The sequence below is a fragment of the Cupressus sempervirens genome, chromosome 10 (genome assembly GCF_028749045.1).
Source record: "Cupressus sempervirens isolate cs-2001-9-10 chromosome 10, ASM2874904v1, whole genome shotgun sequence".
In the NCBI taxonomy this organism is placed as follows: domain Eukaryota; kingdom Viridiplantae; phylum Streptophyta; class Pinopsida; order Cupressales; family Cupressaceae; genus Cupressus; species Cupressus sempervirens.
The window spans coordinates 522,008,879-522,028,386 of record NC_143127.1 but is presented as its reverse complement, the minus strand read 5'-3'; the positions used below and the strand labels follow the sequence as shown (position 1 = coordinate 522,028,386).

Genomic DNA, 19,508 nt, shown 5'->3' with positions numbered 1-19,508 from the left:
TCAAATCAAGAGGGAGAAAATCAAGCTCTTTTCTCAGTCTCTAATAATAGAGGGAAGAAGAGAAAATTTAAACATAGAGGGAAGAAAAATGATCGACGAAAAAGAAACAATAATCACAATAGAAAAGACTTCTCTAAAGTTCAATGTTACAAGTGTGAGAAATTTGGACATATCTTCAGAACTTGTCTAGAAAAGGAAAAAATTCTAGTCTCCTTAACCGAAACAAAAAGGGAAGAAAATCTATTATTATACTCAGCTCTATCAAGTGAGATGCAACCCAATGAAAATGTGTGGATAATAGACAGTGGTGCATCCCATCACATAATAGGTTTTAGAGATAAGTTTGAAACTTTTGGAAATTATCTCACTGAAGGAGACACTATTGGATATAACTCCACCTATCCAGTAAAAGGAATTGGGACCTGTTCTATACAACTAAGAACAATTACTCTAAGATTGAAAGATGTTCTTTTCATAGTTGGCATAAAAAGGAATCTAGTATCCATCTCTGGACTTGTAGATGAAGGGTATCAAGTCACCTTTAATGAAGACAAAGTTTTGTATTGGCCTAAAAATGCAAACCTTAAGAATGCTATCACCATAGAGTCTAGAGATGGAACCTATATAAATTGTGTAACCACCAAAAGCAAGCCCTAAATCATGAAGTAAAAAACTCAAATGAAATATGGCATAGAAGGCTCAGACATATTGGATTTAGTACACTACCAAATATAGATAAAATCACCATTGAAACACCTAACTTAAATTCAAACCATATAGGCATTTGTAAAGGATTTGCTATAGGAAAGAATGTAAAAAGATCTTTTGCTCCAAGTGAACACAAATCTAAGTTAGTCCTAGAACTAGTCCACACTAATTTGTGTGGACCTATGCCAAGACTTTCTCTAGGAGGATACCCATACTACATAATCTTTATTGATGATTTTTCTAAGAAAACTAGATTTATTCTAAAGGTGAAAGAATCAAATGAAGTCCTATTCAAATTTAAAGAGTTCAAAGCAATTGTGGAAAATCAAATGTCAAAAAGAATAAAAACTCTAAGATCAAACAATGGGGGTGAATACACCTCTGAAAATTTCAATGATTTCTGCAGTTTTTTTGGGATTAAGAGGGAGTATATTGTACCTTATAATCTTCAACAGAATGGGGTGGTAGAAAGGAAAAGCAAAACCATTGTTGAGGTAGCAAAAGCCATGCTACATGATCAAAATTTACACTTCTCATTTTGGGCTAAGACAACTAATATTGTTGTATATATTCAAAACAAATGCTCACACTCAATCCTAGAAAACATAAACCCTGAAGAAGCCTTTACAGGAATTAAACCTGACCTAAGTCATCCCAAAATATTTGGTTGCTCCACTTATATTCACAAATCTAAAGAAAAGAGAACCAAGTTAGAACCATCCGGAAAGAAAGGAATATTTGTTGGGTATAGTTAAAATGCTGAAGGGTATAGAATCTATATACCTGGGCAGAGATCAGTTGAAATCAACAGATATGTCAAATTTGGAGAAAACACTGCCTTAAAACTATCCACTAGTCCAGAAGATGATCCCATAACAAAATTAGATGAAAATCAGCAAATTGAAAATCAGAGAGAGAACATATCAGAAGAGAATGAACTATTACCAGACATTGAAAATAGAGACATCTCTAATATCAAGAAAAGGCCTTTATGGGCAAGGAAAATGATTGAAGAAAATAATGTTGAACTAGATGAAATCTCCAGAGAAAGCAAGAAAACCAGAAATAAATCATGTTACACTACACAAGTAACTGAGCTTACAAACTCTGAACCATTAACTGTTGAAGAAGCCCTATCATGTCAAGCATGGAAAGATGCTATAGTCGAAGAATATCAATCCATATTACAAAATGATGTTTGAGATATTGTACCTAGGCCAAAAGACAAATCAATTGTTTCATCAAAGTGGTTATACAAAATCAAGTATGCTTCAGATGGTAGTATTGTAAAACATATAACAAGATTTGTTGCTTGAGGTTTCTCTCAAAAGGTAGGTATTGATTATGAGGAAACATGTGCTCCAGTTGCTCAAGACACTTCAGTAAGAACAATTATTGTAATCACAACATCCAAAGGATAGAAGATACATGAAATGGATGTCAAGACCGCATTTTTGAATGGTGTCATTAATGAAGAACTATATATCGAACAATTTGAAGGTTTTATTATAAAAGATAAGAATCTATATGTATGTAAACTAAAGAAAGCTCTTTATGGCCTCAACCAAGCACCATGAGCTTGGTATGAAATGATAGATAGTTACTTCTCCAAACTAGGATACTCCAAAAATGAAGCTGATCCTAACATATATTTCAAAATATCTAATGGTGACATGTTAATACTTGTTTTATATGTTGATGACTTATTAATAATAGGTGAAGATCATTTAATTGGAAGATGCAAACAAGATCTTGTATATGAGTTTGAAATGAACGATCTAGGCCTACTACACTACTTTTTGGGTCTAGAAGTATGTCAAAAGAAAGATCATATTTTACTAAATCGTAGGAAGTACACCCATAATAATAGGTGAAGATCATTTAATTGGAAGATGCAAACAAGATCTTGTATATGAGTTTGAAATGAAGGATCTAGGCCTACTACACTACTTTTTGGGTCTAGAAGTATGTCAAAAGAAAGATCATATTTTACTAAATTGTGGGAAGTACACCCATGTCATATTAACCAGATTTGGTATGATGGACTACAAACCTCTAGCAACTTCGATGGAAACAAATCTACACAAGCTAAAAGAAGAAGCTGTGAATTCAGAATCTATTGATCCCACTCTTTACAAACAGATCATTGGTTCACTTATGTATTTAGTAAACACTAGGCTTGATATCTGCTATGCCACCAATGTTTTAAGTCATTTCATGTGTGAACCAAAGAAGATTCATTTGATGGTTGCTAAACATATCTTGAGATATCTACGTGGTATTATTGGTCTTGTTTTGAAGTACAAAAATGTTGAGATTAAACTTGAAGGATATACTGATTTTGATTGGGCTGGTTGTTTCATAAATTGCAAGAGTACTACAGGGTGTTGCTTTAGTCTTGGATCAACAATGATATTTTGGTTCAGTTAAAAACAATCAACAGTTGCCTTGAGTTCCACCAAAGCTGAATATGATAGCTTCTATGGGAGCTCGTGAAGCAATATGGCTGAGAAAGCTATTATTTGGGCTTTTTAGAAAGCAACTAAGTCCCATTTAATTCATTGTGATAACTAGAGCTGCATCAAACTTTCTGTTAATCATGTCTTCCACAATCGATCAAAGCACATCGAGACTCCTTACCATTACATAAGAGACGTGGTTGACAAAAGTTTCATCAAACTAATTTATATCAGCACTAATGAGCAAAATGATGACATTTTCAACAAGCCTCTTGCAAGGTTGAAAATAGAATACTTCAGAGGTAAACTTGGCATGACAAGTTTGTAAATACATTTGTAAATTAATATGCTCATGAATAATTGAAAAATTAGATTGTTTGCAAATTGTGTGTAATGAAAGATGACGATCTTTCATATGTGTGAGATCACTATTGTAAGGTGACAACCTTATCAATAGTTGAACCATCTCCTAACACCAAAATGTGTTGGAGCAAGTGTTATTGTTACAAGATTCAAGAATTGACAGATTAACGGATTTTTGGATGATTGATTGATTAACAGAGGAACAAATGTGTTCCTTATAAAGAATTACAAGGATGTTGTTTCTAAAAGAAACAACGTAGACTGAAGACGAAATTAGAAACAAAACTGAAGATAAGATAGGAAACATTCCTATCTGGACTGAAGACAAAAGAGACAGTATAGGAAACATTCTTATCTAGACTGAAAGACATACTAAAGACAAGTAGTTGACCATTATAGAATGTATTTAACTAAGGAGATAATATCTTAATAAAGATATTAAAGATATTATTTTAATACCCTCCCTTAATGGTCAACGTACGGATGTCAGAACAATCTATGATAACTGAGACCCTCCCTGGATCTACAGAATGCTGAAACCAAGAAGCTTTGTCAGAAGAGTGCTATGACTCAAAACATATTTCAATTACAAAACTTCGTTTTTGTGGAAAAAAAAGTAAAACCTAGAATCTCACGCAACCTTGCGTATTACAGACAACATGAAATGATTTCTAAGGAGAAATCAACAAACCCAAAAAAACGGAAACAGATTCATAAGGCGAAAAATGCAGCTTCGCCTTGATCAGGAAACTCGACAACTTGTGTTGTTGTTTCATGCAGCTCCTTCAAATATTTCCAGATTTCTACAGTTGACTTGCGGAAGGAATTTGCAGTAGCTGATCATTGATAACAGAGAGCTTGAGAAACATAACAGCCTCTCGATTGCGATCATCAAACTTGTCCTGTTTTGCTTGGTTGGAGGTCATCCAGGCGACGGTACTCGAAGACAGTCAACATGCACTGCTTCCAAGTGTTATAATTGCAGCCATTGAATCGTTGATTGCCCTCCAACGTTAAATTAGTAAAAGATGCCATTTCGAAGAATTTAGGTACAAACTTCAAGAGTGAAATTTAATAGGCACGAATTTCAAGGCAAAAATACAGAAAACCCAGAAGAATCATAGAGTGACCCAGAAGAGAGCTCGAAAAACTTAGAAGGAATATGCTATTTTTTTATGAATCCATTAGCTTGAAAATTGAGGCACAAAAATCGAGGCACCTAGAAAAATTGGACAACCCAGATGAGCTCTCGAAAAATCCACCAAGAATTTGCAAACAAAAAAATTTCGGACTCAAAAATTAGGGTTTCGAGCCAAAATACTAGTTGGCGGCCATGGAGGTCGAATTGGCAAAAAAATGGAGTTTGCAGTCAAAAGACTGTCGAATTTTGATCAGAATAGGGCATTTTTGTCTAAGACAGCATAAGCAAGGAGATGTTGGCAAAACAAACTGTATTTTCTCCCCAAAAAACGCTGCCCTTGACCTTAGAAAAATGCGGCCAGAAGAAGCACGAAAATCGCGCAGACGGCTTATGCTCCAGTGGTGATATGCAGAGGTATTAACTTGTAAATCCAAACACGAACCAAGAAATATCTGCAGGTTCCTTCCAGACGTGATTTGCAGAGAAGTTTGGCCAAGGAAAAATTGCTATTTGCAAATACCATTCACGAATCTACGATTTGCACAAGCACACTTACAATTCGTAAAAACCCTAGTTCATGATTTTCGAATTTCTCTAGGTAGAAAAACTCTAGGCAGGTTTTAGAGAAAATTGATTGAAAATTTTAAACAAATAATTTTTAGAAGAAATTATAAAATTTTCCAAAAATAATTAAATATTAGTTTTGATACCATGTTACAAGATTCAAGAATTGGCAGATTAACCGATTTTCGGATGATTGATTGATTAACAAAGGAACAAATGTGTTCCTTATAAAGAATTACAAGGACGTTGTTTCTAAAAGAAACAACGTACACTGAAGACGGAATTAGAAACAAAATTGAGACAGGATAGGAAACATTCCTATCTGGACTGAAGACAAAAGAGACAGGATAGGAAACATTCCTGTCTAGACTGAAAGATAGACTACAGACAAGTAGTTGACCATTATAGAAAGTATTTAACTAAGGAGATAATATCTTAATAAAGATATTAAAGATATTATCTTAATAGTTATCATGGTTCTTCGGGCCAGATTTTTGCTAGACACCTTGATAACTAACTCATCATGGTTCTTCGGGCTGGAATTTGCTGGACACCATGAAAATCAATTCGTTATGGTTCTTTGGGCCAGATCTTGCCAGGCACCATGACATAAATCTAACATAGACCTAAGGTGGTATTTAATCTTGTATTGATAATTGCTTCAATTCCCTCTTTGCTAAAGAGGGAGTGTTGAGAAATTTGCCTCATAGTGAATTGAAGCAAAATTCCATAAGTCATATATGATAATATATATGTTGATAGAAATCAAAGTCTGATATAATATGCACAAATATGTGTGCGTGTGTGCGCGCGCATGCGCATATACACATATCATACATTGTGATAAGACAAGTACAATGAGTATGTCAAAGAATCTAGTTTTACATTCAAATACAAAACACATTTCAATTAAGTATCATTTTTTGAGAGAAAAGATAACAGAGAAAGAGATCAAATTGGAATATGTTAGCTGAAAGGAGCAGATAGTAGAAATATTTACAAAACTTTTGGCTAAGGATACATTTGAGTATTTGAGAGGTATGCTTGGGGTTATTCCCAACCTCCTTCATAATAATTGATGCAGAGATTGCATCAGTCCAGTATGAATCAAAGCACTATTCTTTTGTCTGGATTGGATGCTTGATGCTTCTCTTATGGGGAGTATCTGCATTTGAGCTGAGTCAAACGAGGACTCTTGCTCTTGGTATTTAACAGTGTCTTTTAACAGATTGCTTTGGAAATGATTGAGTTGACACAACGGCACCTTTTTTATTGATGCCAATGGGGAAGAGATACACATGCAAACATTATTTTGGGAGAGAGTAGCATTGATGTCAATATATGGTGGAGATTAACACATTCGTGCATGTTGATCAATGGAGGAGATGCACTGTATAGTTGTGATTTAAACATGAAAAACTCTGTACAACCTATATGAGAGTGATGTATGTTTATATTCACGGGCAGCATGGATGGGGGAGTAAAGGTAGATAAGGAAGAAATGTATTTTGGTGTTCATGGTACTTGGATGTTTTTAATCTATGTCGCCATCAATGCCAAAGGGAGAGATTGTTAGGCACGAACACTTGATACAATTGTATGGGGAGTTTGTTAGATTGTCAGAGTAATGTTTGAGTACTTATGTGTTGCATTCATGATAGTGTTCGTCATTGATGTCAACATTTTTGGCTAGTTCAGCCATAGTTGTAGAGGAAGATTCGTTTGACATGGTTCGTGGTCAGAGAGTTATGTTATACGCACTTGGAGGGAAATTCAGGATCGTGTCCTAATGCTATGTCTATGTTCACGGAAAGAGTTAAGAAGATTTGCTTGAGTTACAGAAAGTTTTGTGGAGACTGTTCTTAGAGAGTGTTTCTGGTTGACAGCTTCTTGTATTTGCATTATATCTTTGTGGTGAGGGTGAGGATTGTTCAACATACTTGGATTGTGGTTGAGGACATGTTTATGATGCTATGGTTCATGTGGTGGAATCATATTTTCATTCTGTGAGGATTTGTGAAGACTGTTCAACGTGTTGTTCCTACGAAGCTGACTATTGATAAAATCTTTATTGGAAGTGTTAATTGCAATGTAATGTGTATTGTAATATCTTATTGAAGTTCGATATTAATCATTGTAAATTGGGAAAGCCTCTAGGCCGATTCAATACTTGGTTTAGGATTTGGTATAAAGGAAAGTTTGTTTCCTTGGTTGTGAGTGTGGCAATTAGATCAATGAGATCACAAGTTATATTATGTGAGCTTTGGATGCGACTTATGAGCAGATATTGATGTTGAGATGTATTGTGAACTTTAAAGGAACTGTTTTGGCAAAAAGTTGTTTAGTCAATTCAGAACTGGGATAGGTTGTTTAGTGAATATAGTCTGAGCCTATTTGAACAATGGGTTCAATTTTCCTCCTTTCAACTCCTTACAGGGTTGGCACAACTTCTAACAAGGTTGGAATCTCCTTACAGGGATTGAAAGTCTCTTAATAGGGACTCTTATGTGCTGATTGTATTTCATTGGTTCACCCTTGTTAATAAAAGTTAAGTACGATTTTTAATTAGTTTTGTGTGCTAAAAATATATGTTGAGTATGCTGTCATCATTTTTTACATTCCAGACTGTATATTTTTCATGGACTGGAAAATTTGCATTAGGTTCATTCTCTAGATTTTGTGCCAACAGAGGTTGTAAGGATAAGCTTTTAATCACACATTTAGTAAGATAATTTTAATTGTATTGAATATAAAAGCCTTGTGACAATGAACTGTCAAAAATTATTTACACAGTTTACTGTTGGAAGTCTTTGATCTTACAATGACAACTTAATGGATTCTGGAAAATATCATCTCTCCAGGTGTAATCTAATGTTTGATGAGAGGAGTGGTCCTCTCGATTTCAATATTTTTGGTGTGGACAATTATACTGTGAAATGGAACATGATTAATGATGTGTATTTTTTTCATTAACTTTTAAAAATATTTTTGTTCAAGCAATATTCCTACTCTTTCAGAATGGGTATCAAATAAATATTGGAATGTCTGTTGTCCACTCACAATATAGCATATTGCACATCTTGACTCATGGTGTTTATTTAGTGATTGGTTTAAGCATTTCTGGCCAGTCGTCACTGATCTGTATGACACTTAGAAAAAGCATTTCAAAGGTGCATTATGTAGCATAGCAATCCTTGCTTAGGCAATCTTCTAATAACATCAAAGGGGTGGAAATATGGTAAAGGAGGATCTTCCAGTAGCACCAAGTTTGTAATAATTTGGAAGTTTGTGCATTTAAAATTTGAAAGTTTAATGATATAATTTATTTTTAGTGGTTTAAAAGGTATGTTTTTAAATGTGTGAAGGACAATGCGTTGCATATGTTTGGAAAATAAATCATATAATGTTGTAATTTTGGAAACAATAAAATATTTAAGTGAGGGTGAAAAAGTTTTGGAAGCTTGGCAAGAAGGTGAATAGACTTTACAGGACACAGTTCAATACTTATGATGCAAGAATCTGGTAAATATTCAAAATGTGAGACTTATGGCAAGTGTTCAGCCCTCCTCTAGCATTCCTAATTCCTCTTCTAAATGTGGTTTGCTTTGGCAATTGCATCATTTCTTTTAATGATCCTTTACCTATTGTCTCTTGATCTTTTTCGTTTGTTTTGAATTATGTTTGTGTTGGTTTTTTACTGGACCAGAAAATGATTTTATCTACTGTTTTAAAAGTGAAGGTGCAAACTGTAATAGACCAAGCATTCTGAATTTCGGCATTGATATACTATTATAGAAACTGATTCCTGAGAACCCTTTTTAGTGTTATAGCTGTACTGCTAGTTACTGTGATGCACTTTTTTCTAGGTAATTGTTACCTTATTTATGTTTACGTGTGCATATAATTCTCTATTTTGATAGAGTACATGTTGTACGGTGAGTAATTTTCCTTGTGGATGCCACAGAAATTTGACAAGAAATAGACCAACTAATAAGCCTATGGCCAACATTTTGAGTTTAAACAGGCACAGTTGCACATCATTAAATTTTATCACATGTCTCCACTAAAGATGTTTCAAAATGTTTGGGAGAACAGTCCCAATCATTGTTAAGACTTAGTTGATTGCAATAACAGAATTAGTTGATTAAAATGTTATTTCCTTGATTTTGATTGCAATAACAGAATTAGCTGATTAAAATGTTATTTCCTTGCTTTTGATACATTGTGGTAATGTTTTAGGGAGGGAGTTGGCCAATGGTTCATGCGATGCATCTTGGAACCAGAGCAAGTTTGATAAGAAAATTGAGTCATCGTCTGCTAAAATGTATTTCCATTATTATGGACAACTTCTTCATCAGCAGAACATGTTACAAGATTATGTGCGCACAGGTTGTACTGAAGAAATTTTATTGGCTGTTTAGAACTCAAAATTTTGAGTCTTAGACCATTGTTTTCGTATAATATAATAAAAATTTCCTTATTTCAGCTTTGTGCATGTCTACGTTCAGTTTTTTAAGTCATGGTTTTAACTTTTGCGGAATCACATATATTTTTTTTCCACATCTATACATGTGGATGTATCTCTATTGGATACTTATGCATTGTTATTGTTCTCAGGATCCTACTATGCTGCTGTTATAGAAAATCGCATAGATTTTCAGGGTCGTATTGTAGTTGATGTGGGTGCTGGAAGTGGAATTCTGTCACTTTTTGCTGCTCAGGCATGTGCTTTCTAACAGATCAGAGCAGACATTGTTTACTTTTGTAGTGTGGTGGGAAAGATTGGTTTTATTAATGATAATGTAGAGAATTGAAAAATTATCTGTGGAATGCTCAGAAATCATTCCCTTATAGTGACAGTTCTTTGTTAAATTGCTTCTCTTCTAATGGTATTGATGCACTGTATGTTAGTACTATCTATGGTTATAAATGAAGACGGAGTTCATAATTTTCCTTGCAATCAACCATGTTAATGCTTGAACATTTGCTTTTTTTATCCGAGGGGATAATTACTTGAGAGGTCTTTTGGAGTCTGAACCTTGATCAAAAGTAAATAGGAAGATTACAAAGAAAAAGGCTGTAAGCTGTAGACAAGGCAATATCTACAGCTTAAATCTACACGAGTTAACATCCACAGAACAAGAGCAAATACCATCTTTGCCAGTAGCAGCCATGCACGCCTTCACAAACATCAGCATGCAAAACATTCCTTTCAGACTCATTCATGACCACAGCATCTTTATTTTGTAAACAGGGATGCTGGAATACTCCAGATTCGAGAGTTGAATACCATCCACCAATTCCTCACATTTGATGGCCTCAGACACACACTGTGCAGAGGCAGTATACACACTACATGCCTCTAATGTATTGTTTCTTACTGAGACGAGTGAATCGTTTACTACCACATTGATATCAAACAGATATATTTACCCCTTGATGCCCTTGGTTTGTCTCGCCGAGCTTCTGCTCCAGAGCCCTAATTTCAGCAATGGAATCCATCATGGCGCAACAGTAGTGAAAGAAATGCCAACATTTTGTTCCTCTATTGAAAACCTACATGCGTCATCCTCTCACACCAAAGTTGCAGCAGTCAAGCCTTGAAACTCTGGTCAGTAACTTTTTCCCTAAACAAAGCTGAAAGTAATGAATGGTTGAAAACTTGAAAGTCCATTGAATGGGCAATACCAGTATTATACTGGTCAATAACTTTTTGTATAAACCAAGGTGAAACTAATGAATGGTTGAAAGTCCATTGAATGGGCAATACCAGTATTATACATACTTTCTGGGCTTAAGATATATCTGATCAATTAAATAGAAACTACCAAGGGACAGCAAAATATAGGTACGCATCTCCCTGTCAAAAGTGGTCCCTTAAAACTGGATCTCTACCTATAGTTGAACCCCGTATGAGCCATAACATGAAAGAGAGACTGCTCTACATTTCCACACTGAAATAAACTATGGAGATACATTCTGTACAACAAAAGAAAAATCTGTAACAGATTGTGAAACCGTTGTGATTGTTATTTGTAGGAAGTACAATATCTGTCACAAGGAGAGCCTAACCAGGTGATTGGCAGAACACAGGTAACTTGAGTGAGGCAGAATGATGAAATTGCCAAAGAATGCATGATTAAGGAAAATATGGAAGAAATTTTGCTGCATGGAAAACATGCAAGCACAGGGAATTCCATACCACATGCCACCTTTTGAAACCCTATCAAACATAAGAACAAATAAACAACAGTAATATATCCTGGTTTTTTAAATGGAGCCTCCAATCTATCACAAAACAATATTTGATCGGTTAGCAAAGCTTGAAAAGGAGACATAACAATTCCTTGACTGGAAAAAAACAGCCGCTGATTAATTTCTCTTTCTCCATGTCAAATAAAATCATCAAAGGGCTGCTTCTTCCAAACTGTCGATTTTCCAATTTGGATGAGATTTCTTTGGCCAGAGATGGCCCATAAAAGTTCAATTTTCAGAAACTATCTGGAGGTTTATTGCATTTGGCATTCTCTACCAACCTTTTTATCTCTTATCCCATTTATGGGGAACTGTGTCGAGCTTTGTAATGCCAACAGAGGTTCTTTAATTATATTAGATGTTTTGAAATATGACTACAAAAGGTTTGTTCTCTATTAGCATGGAATTTTTCTTGTCCTGTCTAGTTGGCATTGCTATGTCCTCTGTCTGTGATTATCTTATTTTGAGATTGTCTCAGATCGTGAAACTGAAATACAGGAGTCATGATCCTCTATATGAATATCTTATTACTTTTGTAGTTATTCCTGTTCTCTTGCTTGCTTGTGTATCAAATTTCTCCAATCTTTATCTATTTTCCAGTTTAAGTCAATGTTTTTCCTGGTTCCTGAGCTATCTTTCATTGGTTTATTCATAGTTTGCAGACTCAGAATCGGAGAATATTAGTTAAGCCACAATTTTTAACCTCGGAAAAACTTGACAAATACTCAACAAATCCTTGGCAGCTTAGAAAGTACTAAAAATAAAATCTCTCAAAGAATCATTTTTTTGGTAAAATTCAATTACCAAAAGTATTTATTTGAAAATAGAGTAGTCAGCAAGTCAGAGAGTACTCACAGAGTTTGCAAACTATGGATTGATGATCATTCTCTGATTGTTTGTTTGCTCGTCTTTATCATCTCTTCACTTGTGATATTGCTATCAGGATCTGACTGTGTAGTTTTTGAGTCAAACTCATTGAACCATCTTTCCTGAGTAGTGGTTCACAATAACCTGTCTCACATGACAATGAATGGAGCACATAGCACTCGTTGGATCTAGGTGATGGTCACAAAGGTGAAGCATTGGGACTTCCCGGGAGGTCACCCATCCTAGTACTACTCCAGGTTGAGCACACTTAACCCAAGAGTAGAACTATGATGGGTGACCTCCCGGGAAGTCCCAATGCTTCACCTTTGTGAGCATCGCCTAGATCCAGTGAGTGTTAAGTGCTCCATTCATTGTCACAAGAGATGGGGTCTTATGAAACACTAATCAAATAAGGGTCAGTGAGTTTGACTGAAAAACTACACAGTTGAATCCTGATAGCAATGTCACGTTTTGACTTGCCATGGAAAATATCTCGTACTTGTCTCTCTTCACTTGCTTATAAATTTTGCGTTCTGCTTAATCAGATTCCAACTTATGTTTGGCTTTTCATGCTAACCTGTTCAATCATTATAATATCATCCTTGACTGCATTGAGTGCTCATTCAATGCCTTTGATTCTACATGTCTAGGGGAGTAGGATTTTATCCAAGTTCATGTGCATGGTTGGTACTAGATTGCAAAGCCAGCTTGGGAACTGCTGCAATTGTATGCTTTTAGAAAGTGTCATCTGTCAAACAGGTTGTAGGTTTCATGAGTATATTAGCTTTTTTCTCTTACGTAATCCTATCTTCTTTTCATTCTGGTAAGTACTCTACATAAAGTTTTAAAAAGAATATGAACTAAATGCATTCTGAAGTCATATCCTTCACTTGAATGCAGGATCTTTTGTTTGCTGCTCTGCTGAGTATATTATTCAAATATCTTGATATGAGTTTCTGTAGCTTGTTCTTGTATGAGAAATACTTTCTTTCCTTAACCAAACCTGTTGATCTGAGCGTGGTGATTTTTTATTGTATGTTCAACTAATTATGGTGAGAGGCATTCTACAATGGCGGCAGGGTATGGAATTTGATGTGACTGTGTACTTAAGAACGAAATACGAAAGTAAAACACAAAAAATATAGCCGACATAATTTAATATATAAATAAAAATAAATATAAAACAAACCAAATGTAAATTTGTATTTTACTTGTGTGCTGTAAAATGTAAATATGCATAATAAACTTGAATTTTAATATAGCAGAGAAGTTATTAGTCATTTTAAAATATTCATCAACTTCTGAAAGATAATCAAAATTTAATGCTTAGTAACGAAGCTGCTAAAAATAACATGTAAGTATGTATTATCTATTATTTTCTACACTTTTCAAAGTCAAAATAAAATAAAAGTATTACTGAAATATTACTGATGAGTGGTTTCTTCCAATATTAAAATAAAAAAGAAAGGTACACACGTTACATGGCATGGCTCTTGAAGTAAATGATGCAACATAAAAAGTAAAATAATTTTTAAAGAAAAATTAAATTTAGCTTGAACTGATATTTTTAGGCAATTATTTGATACATGTCTTCACGACATCTATATTAGTTCACAGAAAGAGATGGGCTTCCCTTAGACAAGTTTTATGAAATTATTATTCAGTTCTAATATGATTATTTAGATTAGTAATGCAGACTTTTTAAAAATCTTTGAAGGCTTAGTGTATACTGGTAGTGCAATTTAGTATACATTTTCTTTCTGGGTGCTGTGATATGTTTTCCTCTCACTTTTCATATGTTAGGTCTAATGACGCTGTCATATTTTATAAGGTAAGCTAGCTTTTTTAATTTACAACTGCTTGTGTTTGAGGACTGCTTTCTTTGTATCATTCTAAAATCATGGGTAGAATTCGTTAAAACTAGTTTTTCTAATTTACAATTGCTTTTGTTTTGAGGACTGCTTTCTTTCTATTCTTTTAAAATCATGTGGAGAATTAGTTAAAACTTATGAGTTGAAGCATCTGATTAATTCCCTGACCCATTCTTTCAATGATTTGTATTTTCTCAGGCTGGTGCAAAGCATGTCTATGCGGTGGAAGCATCAGATATGGTAGATTATGCACGAAAACTTGTGGCAGGAAATCCATCTCTGGGTCAGCGAATAACAGTATGTATTTTATATGGTTACAAGTGCTCTGAATTTGCAGCATTCTTCTATCTTACTTTCTTTCTTCTTCTGTTGTGTTGTTTGTGAATATTGATTCCTAGCATTTTGCATTTAAAATTTGAAATTTTAATTTTTTTGATTTCAGGTGATAAAGGGCAAAGTTGAGGAGGTTGAGCTGCCAGAGAAAGCTGATATATTAATATCAGAACCAATGGGTAAGTTGTATTACTATATCTGAAGAACAAAGCAAGTTTGTATAGTCAAGAATTGATATCTTGTTTTATAATTATCCTGTCATCTCTCACACTTGAAAATGGATAAGGTATATACCCTTGCTAATTATGTTTAAATTCTTTTCAAAACTTGGTGTAGGTGGTCTAACTTTTGAAGCATTCTTGCTTGAGTTGTGTTATGGTGAACACATAAAACTTTAAAATTTGGAGACGCCTTAGTTGTGATAAATTTGAGACCATAAAATAGTGGGCAGCTTATGATATTATAATGCTTAATTCACATTCTTATTTTTTACTTCCTCAGCTCTCTGCGTGTAACTTATAGTTTTATGCTCATAGCATTTAATTCTCTGAGCTGCTTTCCTACAAAGTAGATGGGTGTCAATATTGTTATTTTTCTACGTTTGTTAGATAACATTAGAATGTAAATCTAAAATTTGAATTGCATATATTTCATTTAGCTTAGAGTTCCATACATAAACCAATATAGATATTTATGTTATAAAAAGTTCTCATGACCTTTTAGATCCTCTTTATGTGCTGCTATGACCTTAAATCAATGTAAACTGCAATGTCCTTGTAATGTCCCCACTTTAGCCGTTGTCCAGTTGTTTGACCGTTAGCCTATTTCTGCATGGTCTCGGAGGCTAACGAAGAGGTCAGTGGGATCTTGAGATGTTTTGACCTAGTCATTTCTAGTTCGAGCCAGAATGGAGTTGATTTACAATTTTATACTTCTCAATGCTACTGTCAACAACATGCTTTATTTTAAACATCCACTTGGAAGAAACAACAGATTTTCCTTTAGGTCTTGGAACAATTTTCCAAACATCATTTTTCATAATAGATTGGTATTCTTCTGTCATAGCTTCTTTCCAAGCAGTATGTTTTAATAGCATTAGAAAGATTGGTTGGTTCTGTTTTGGATAAATCACTCATGTTTGTTGTATAACTAGAGAATCTTTTAGGTCTTTTGCTTTCTCTGACTGTTCTGGAAGGTGCAGCAAAGTCTTGAGCTGCCTCGACTGTTTTAATGACCCAAAGTTGTCTTTTCTTTGAATTTTGAGTTTCTTCAAGATTCAAATTTTGAATTTCATCTTCAATTTCTTCTAAGTTCTCCCTCTGGGGCCTAGATTCACTATTTCTTTCAAAACTAGATAAAGGAGAAGGTTCTTTAGAAGTTAGGGCTTTTTTGAATGCAAGATCTTCTTTAAAAATCACATCCCTACTAAGTTCAATACTTTTTTGCCCAAGTATGAAAATCCTATATGCCTTAGATGTTTCACTATACCCTACAAAAATACCTTTCCTCTAAGATGGTTCCAACTTGATTCTCTTTTCTTTTGGAACATGGATATATACAGGGCACCCAAAAATCCTAAGATGACTTATATTGGGTTTAACCTTAGTAAATACTCCTTTAGGAGTTTTATCTCTAAGGTAAGAGTGAGGGCTTTTATTTTGAATATAGACAGCAGTACAAGAGGCTTCTGCCCAAAGATAATATTTTAGATTTTGATAAAAAATGATAGCTCTAGCAGCCTCTATAATTGTTCTATTCTTTCTTTCTGCTACCTTGTTTTGTTCTAGATTATAAGGAACGGTGTACTCCCTCTTAATTCCTGATTCTTTACAAAACCTTTTAAACAAGTCTAAGGTATATTCCCCTCCGTTATCAGTTCTAAGAGTTTTAATTTCATGTTCTGAAAAGTTTTCAGTTAATGTTTTGAATTCTTTAAATCTCTTTAGGATTTCTTCTGATTCTTTGCATTTTAAGAAGTAATTCCATGTTTTCCTTGAGAAGTCATCTATGAACAAAATATTATACCAGAATCGTCCAAGAGAAGGACCGGGAATAGGTCCACATAAATCTGAATGAATTAATTCTAAAACATTATTTGTTTTTCTAGTTCTATCATGAAATGGACTTCTGGTGTTCTTATGCAGAGCGTACGCTTTGCATATGCTTGAGTGGTTTTATTTAGTTTAGGTAACCCAGTAACCATCTTCTCCATAGTTGATAAGGTTTTGAAATTTAGATGCCCTAATCTTCTGTGCCATATTTCATTTATGTTTACAGCTTCATAAATTAAGTCTTGAATAGGTCAACTAGATTCTGTATTCAATTCATACAAATATCCTTTTCTCTAACCAATCAACTTCGCTTTCTTGATTGAGGAGTTCTTTGCCCAAGTTATTACTTTGCCGCACACGAATTCAACGTTATGCCCATCATCTTCTAGTGCTGTAATTGATATTAGATTTCTTTTAATTCCTGGTATGTAGAGTACATCTTTGAGAAGAAGAGAATTCCCAGATTTTATCTTCAAGGTGCAATTTCCAATTCCTTCGACAGAATGTGCTGAATTATCACCAATGGTGACTTCGCCATTAACCTTTTCTGATAAAAAGTCTAGTACTTCTTTGTATCCCGTTATGTGTCTAGAAGATCCACTATCAATTACGCATGCTTTACTTGAAATTTCATTTGATAGTGATGAGTACAATACACGATTCTCAGGATCATAGGTATCTTCTTCTCTAGTAACATTTGTACAGTTTGCTTATTGTTTAGAATTTTTAGGACAATTAGATTTGTAGTGTCCAAACTTTTCACATTTGAAACACTTTATTTTGGGTAGATCTTTCTTGGGTTTTCCATTCTTTTGATTTCCCTTTTTCTTGTTGAAATACTTTTTCTTGCCCTTATAGGAGTTTGTATTAAGAACATGAAGTTCTTCATCTTTTGTTTTCAGTTATCCTCCTTTCTTTAGTTTTTTGGATTCTTCTTGAAGGCAATCGTTCTGAAGTCTATTGAAGTCAGGAAGATTATCTCTGGCACTTATTCCTTGTGCAAAAGTCTTCCATGAATTTGGTAATCCATCAATAGCCATTAGTGTTAATTCTGTGTCACTAATAATGGTTCCTATACTTGACAGTTCATCTCTAATGCTGACAACACTTAGGAAGTAAGAATTCATTGATTCTCCTTTCTTTATCTGAATGTGATTTAGTTGCCTTTTCAGTGCGAGAACCCTAGTTGCATTGTTGACTTGATATGCATTTCGTAATGCTTTCATCATATCAATGCCAGTTTGATGTTTTGTGAGCATGGGTACGATATCATTTTTTACTATACGATATCATTTTTTACTCCATCTAATATGTTTTGAATGACTTTTCTATTTCCTTTGCTCTAGATAGATTTATGAGGTTCAATTGGAGGTTGTTTGGATGCTCCATCAACGAATTGTTTTACATCATTCTCTTCAAGAATCATAATGATTTTGAATTTCGAGGCATCAAAGTGTTCTTTCCCATCAAACTTATCCTTGGGTTTGATTGTGTATGCCATTGAAGATAGGAGATAGTTGCTAGATATATATGAAGTCTGATTACTGAATTTTGTAGAGCCTAGATTTGACTACTAGAGCTCTGATACCATGTAAATATTTTGCTAATTTTGTGGTTTTGATCAGACTTGTAAGCAATCATTTGTTGGTGAATAATGAACTTCTTAAACTCTGATGTATGGAGGAATGATCAACCTTTATTCTGATCTGAAATAGTTGTATCTCTGCAGTATATTTGTTGGATATTGTTGCTTGAGAGAGCAGACTGAAATGAAATTGTGCTGTAATGCCCCGCCCCGAGATCCTTGGAAACAAGGATGAAATACAAGCCAAGAATTTTTTTTTTTACAAGTATGAATGCACATGACAACATCATACAGGGATCACAACGATCGCAACGAAAGACTTCACCACCATCCCGGCAACCAACGAATCTCCAAACGCCACTACCAAACTGACACACACAAACAAAGCCAACAACGACAATGCACTTGATGAGGGCACAAGAAACAACCACTCATCAACAAAACACCAAGCTGGGATAAAATGCAGAAACCTGAAATTTGGCTAAGCCTGAAATCCTGAAGCCCTGAAAATTGGCTAAGTTTGGATTTCTGAAGCCTTGAAATATCCTAGAATCTTTAACTTATCTCCGAGAGGTCTGAAACCTATCTCAAAAGATTCGTTGCATATATTAAAATATATCTTAAGTATAAGAAATTAAATATATTTCTTATACTTAAACGATATATTTCAAACCCCAAGAGATAACAACAGAACATGAAAAACTGCATAGAACGAAAGCCATCAGAATACAAAATGCAACAACATAGGGTCGAAGAACGCTCAAAAAGGGTATCCAAAACAACTCACAAAAAGATCGAATCACGAAGAAAAGTGCCCGCTGATGGCACGCGCAGGTTTTTCACAAAAATCGTGCGACACTTTTTACTAAGGGAGGGCGATACTTCTCCTTAAGGCGTGCGACACTCTTCTAGTGTCGTACGACATTTCTCAAGAAGGCATGCGACACTTTTCAGCATCGTACGACATTTTTCAAGAAGGCGTGCGACACTCTTTCAGTGTCGTACGACATTTCTCAAGAAGGCGTGTGATACTTTACAATGTCGTACGACATAGTTTGCATGGGCGTGCAATACTTTTTACAGTGTCGCACCATGCTGAACAAATGTCGCCCATAGAAACACGAAAACACTCCTAGAAGCAAAAAGGACCAAAAATAGAGCAAAGAACCTCCACACCAGGAAGTACCGAATCCACAAAGGCTCGAGGAATGAACACTCGAGTGCAAGAACAACATAGAAAGGAGAACATCTATCCATCTAAACTACAGCAGCAAAGAACACACTGAAATAAACATCGCAGTGAACTGAACA

The 19,508-nt window shown here is 34.7% G+C and overlaps 1 protein-coding gene across 3 annotated transcripts in view; it reads left to right on the top strand.

Moving 5' to 3' along the window:
- The window catches only part of LOC149534939 (putative histone-arginine methyltransferase CARM1), a 305,777-nt gene that overhangs the window by 41,665 nt on the left and 244,604 nt on the right, over nt 1–19,508 (top strand). For all 3 annotated transcript variants that reach the window (XR_016356983.1, XM_089804488.1, XM_089804487.1), the window contains exons 4-7: nt 9,475–9,624; nt 9,853–9,956; nt 14,427–14,525; nt 14,671–14,740. Coding sequence is in view for 2 of the 3 variants with exons in the window: in XM_089804488.1 (XP_089660614.1) it covers nt 9,475–9,624; nt 9,853–9,956; nt 14,427–14,525; nt 14,671–14,740 (423 nt within the window). In the remaining variant the exon portion in view is untranslated. The remainder of the gene's footprint in view (nt 1–9,474; nt 9,625–9,852; nt 9,957–14,426; nt 14,526–14,670; nt 14,741–19,508) is intronic.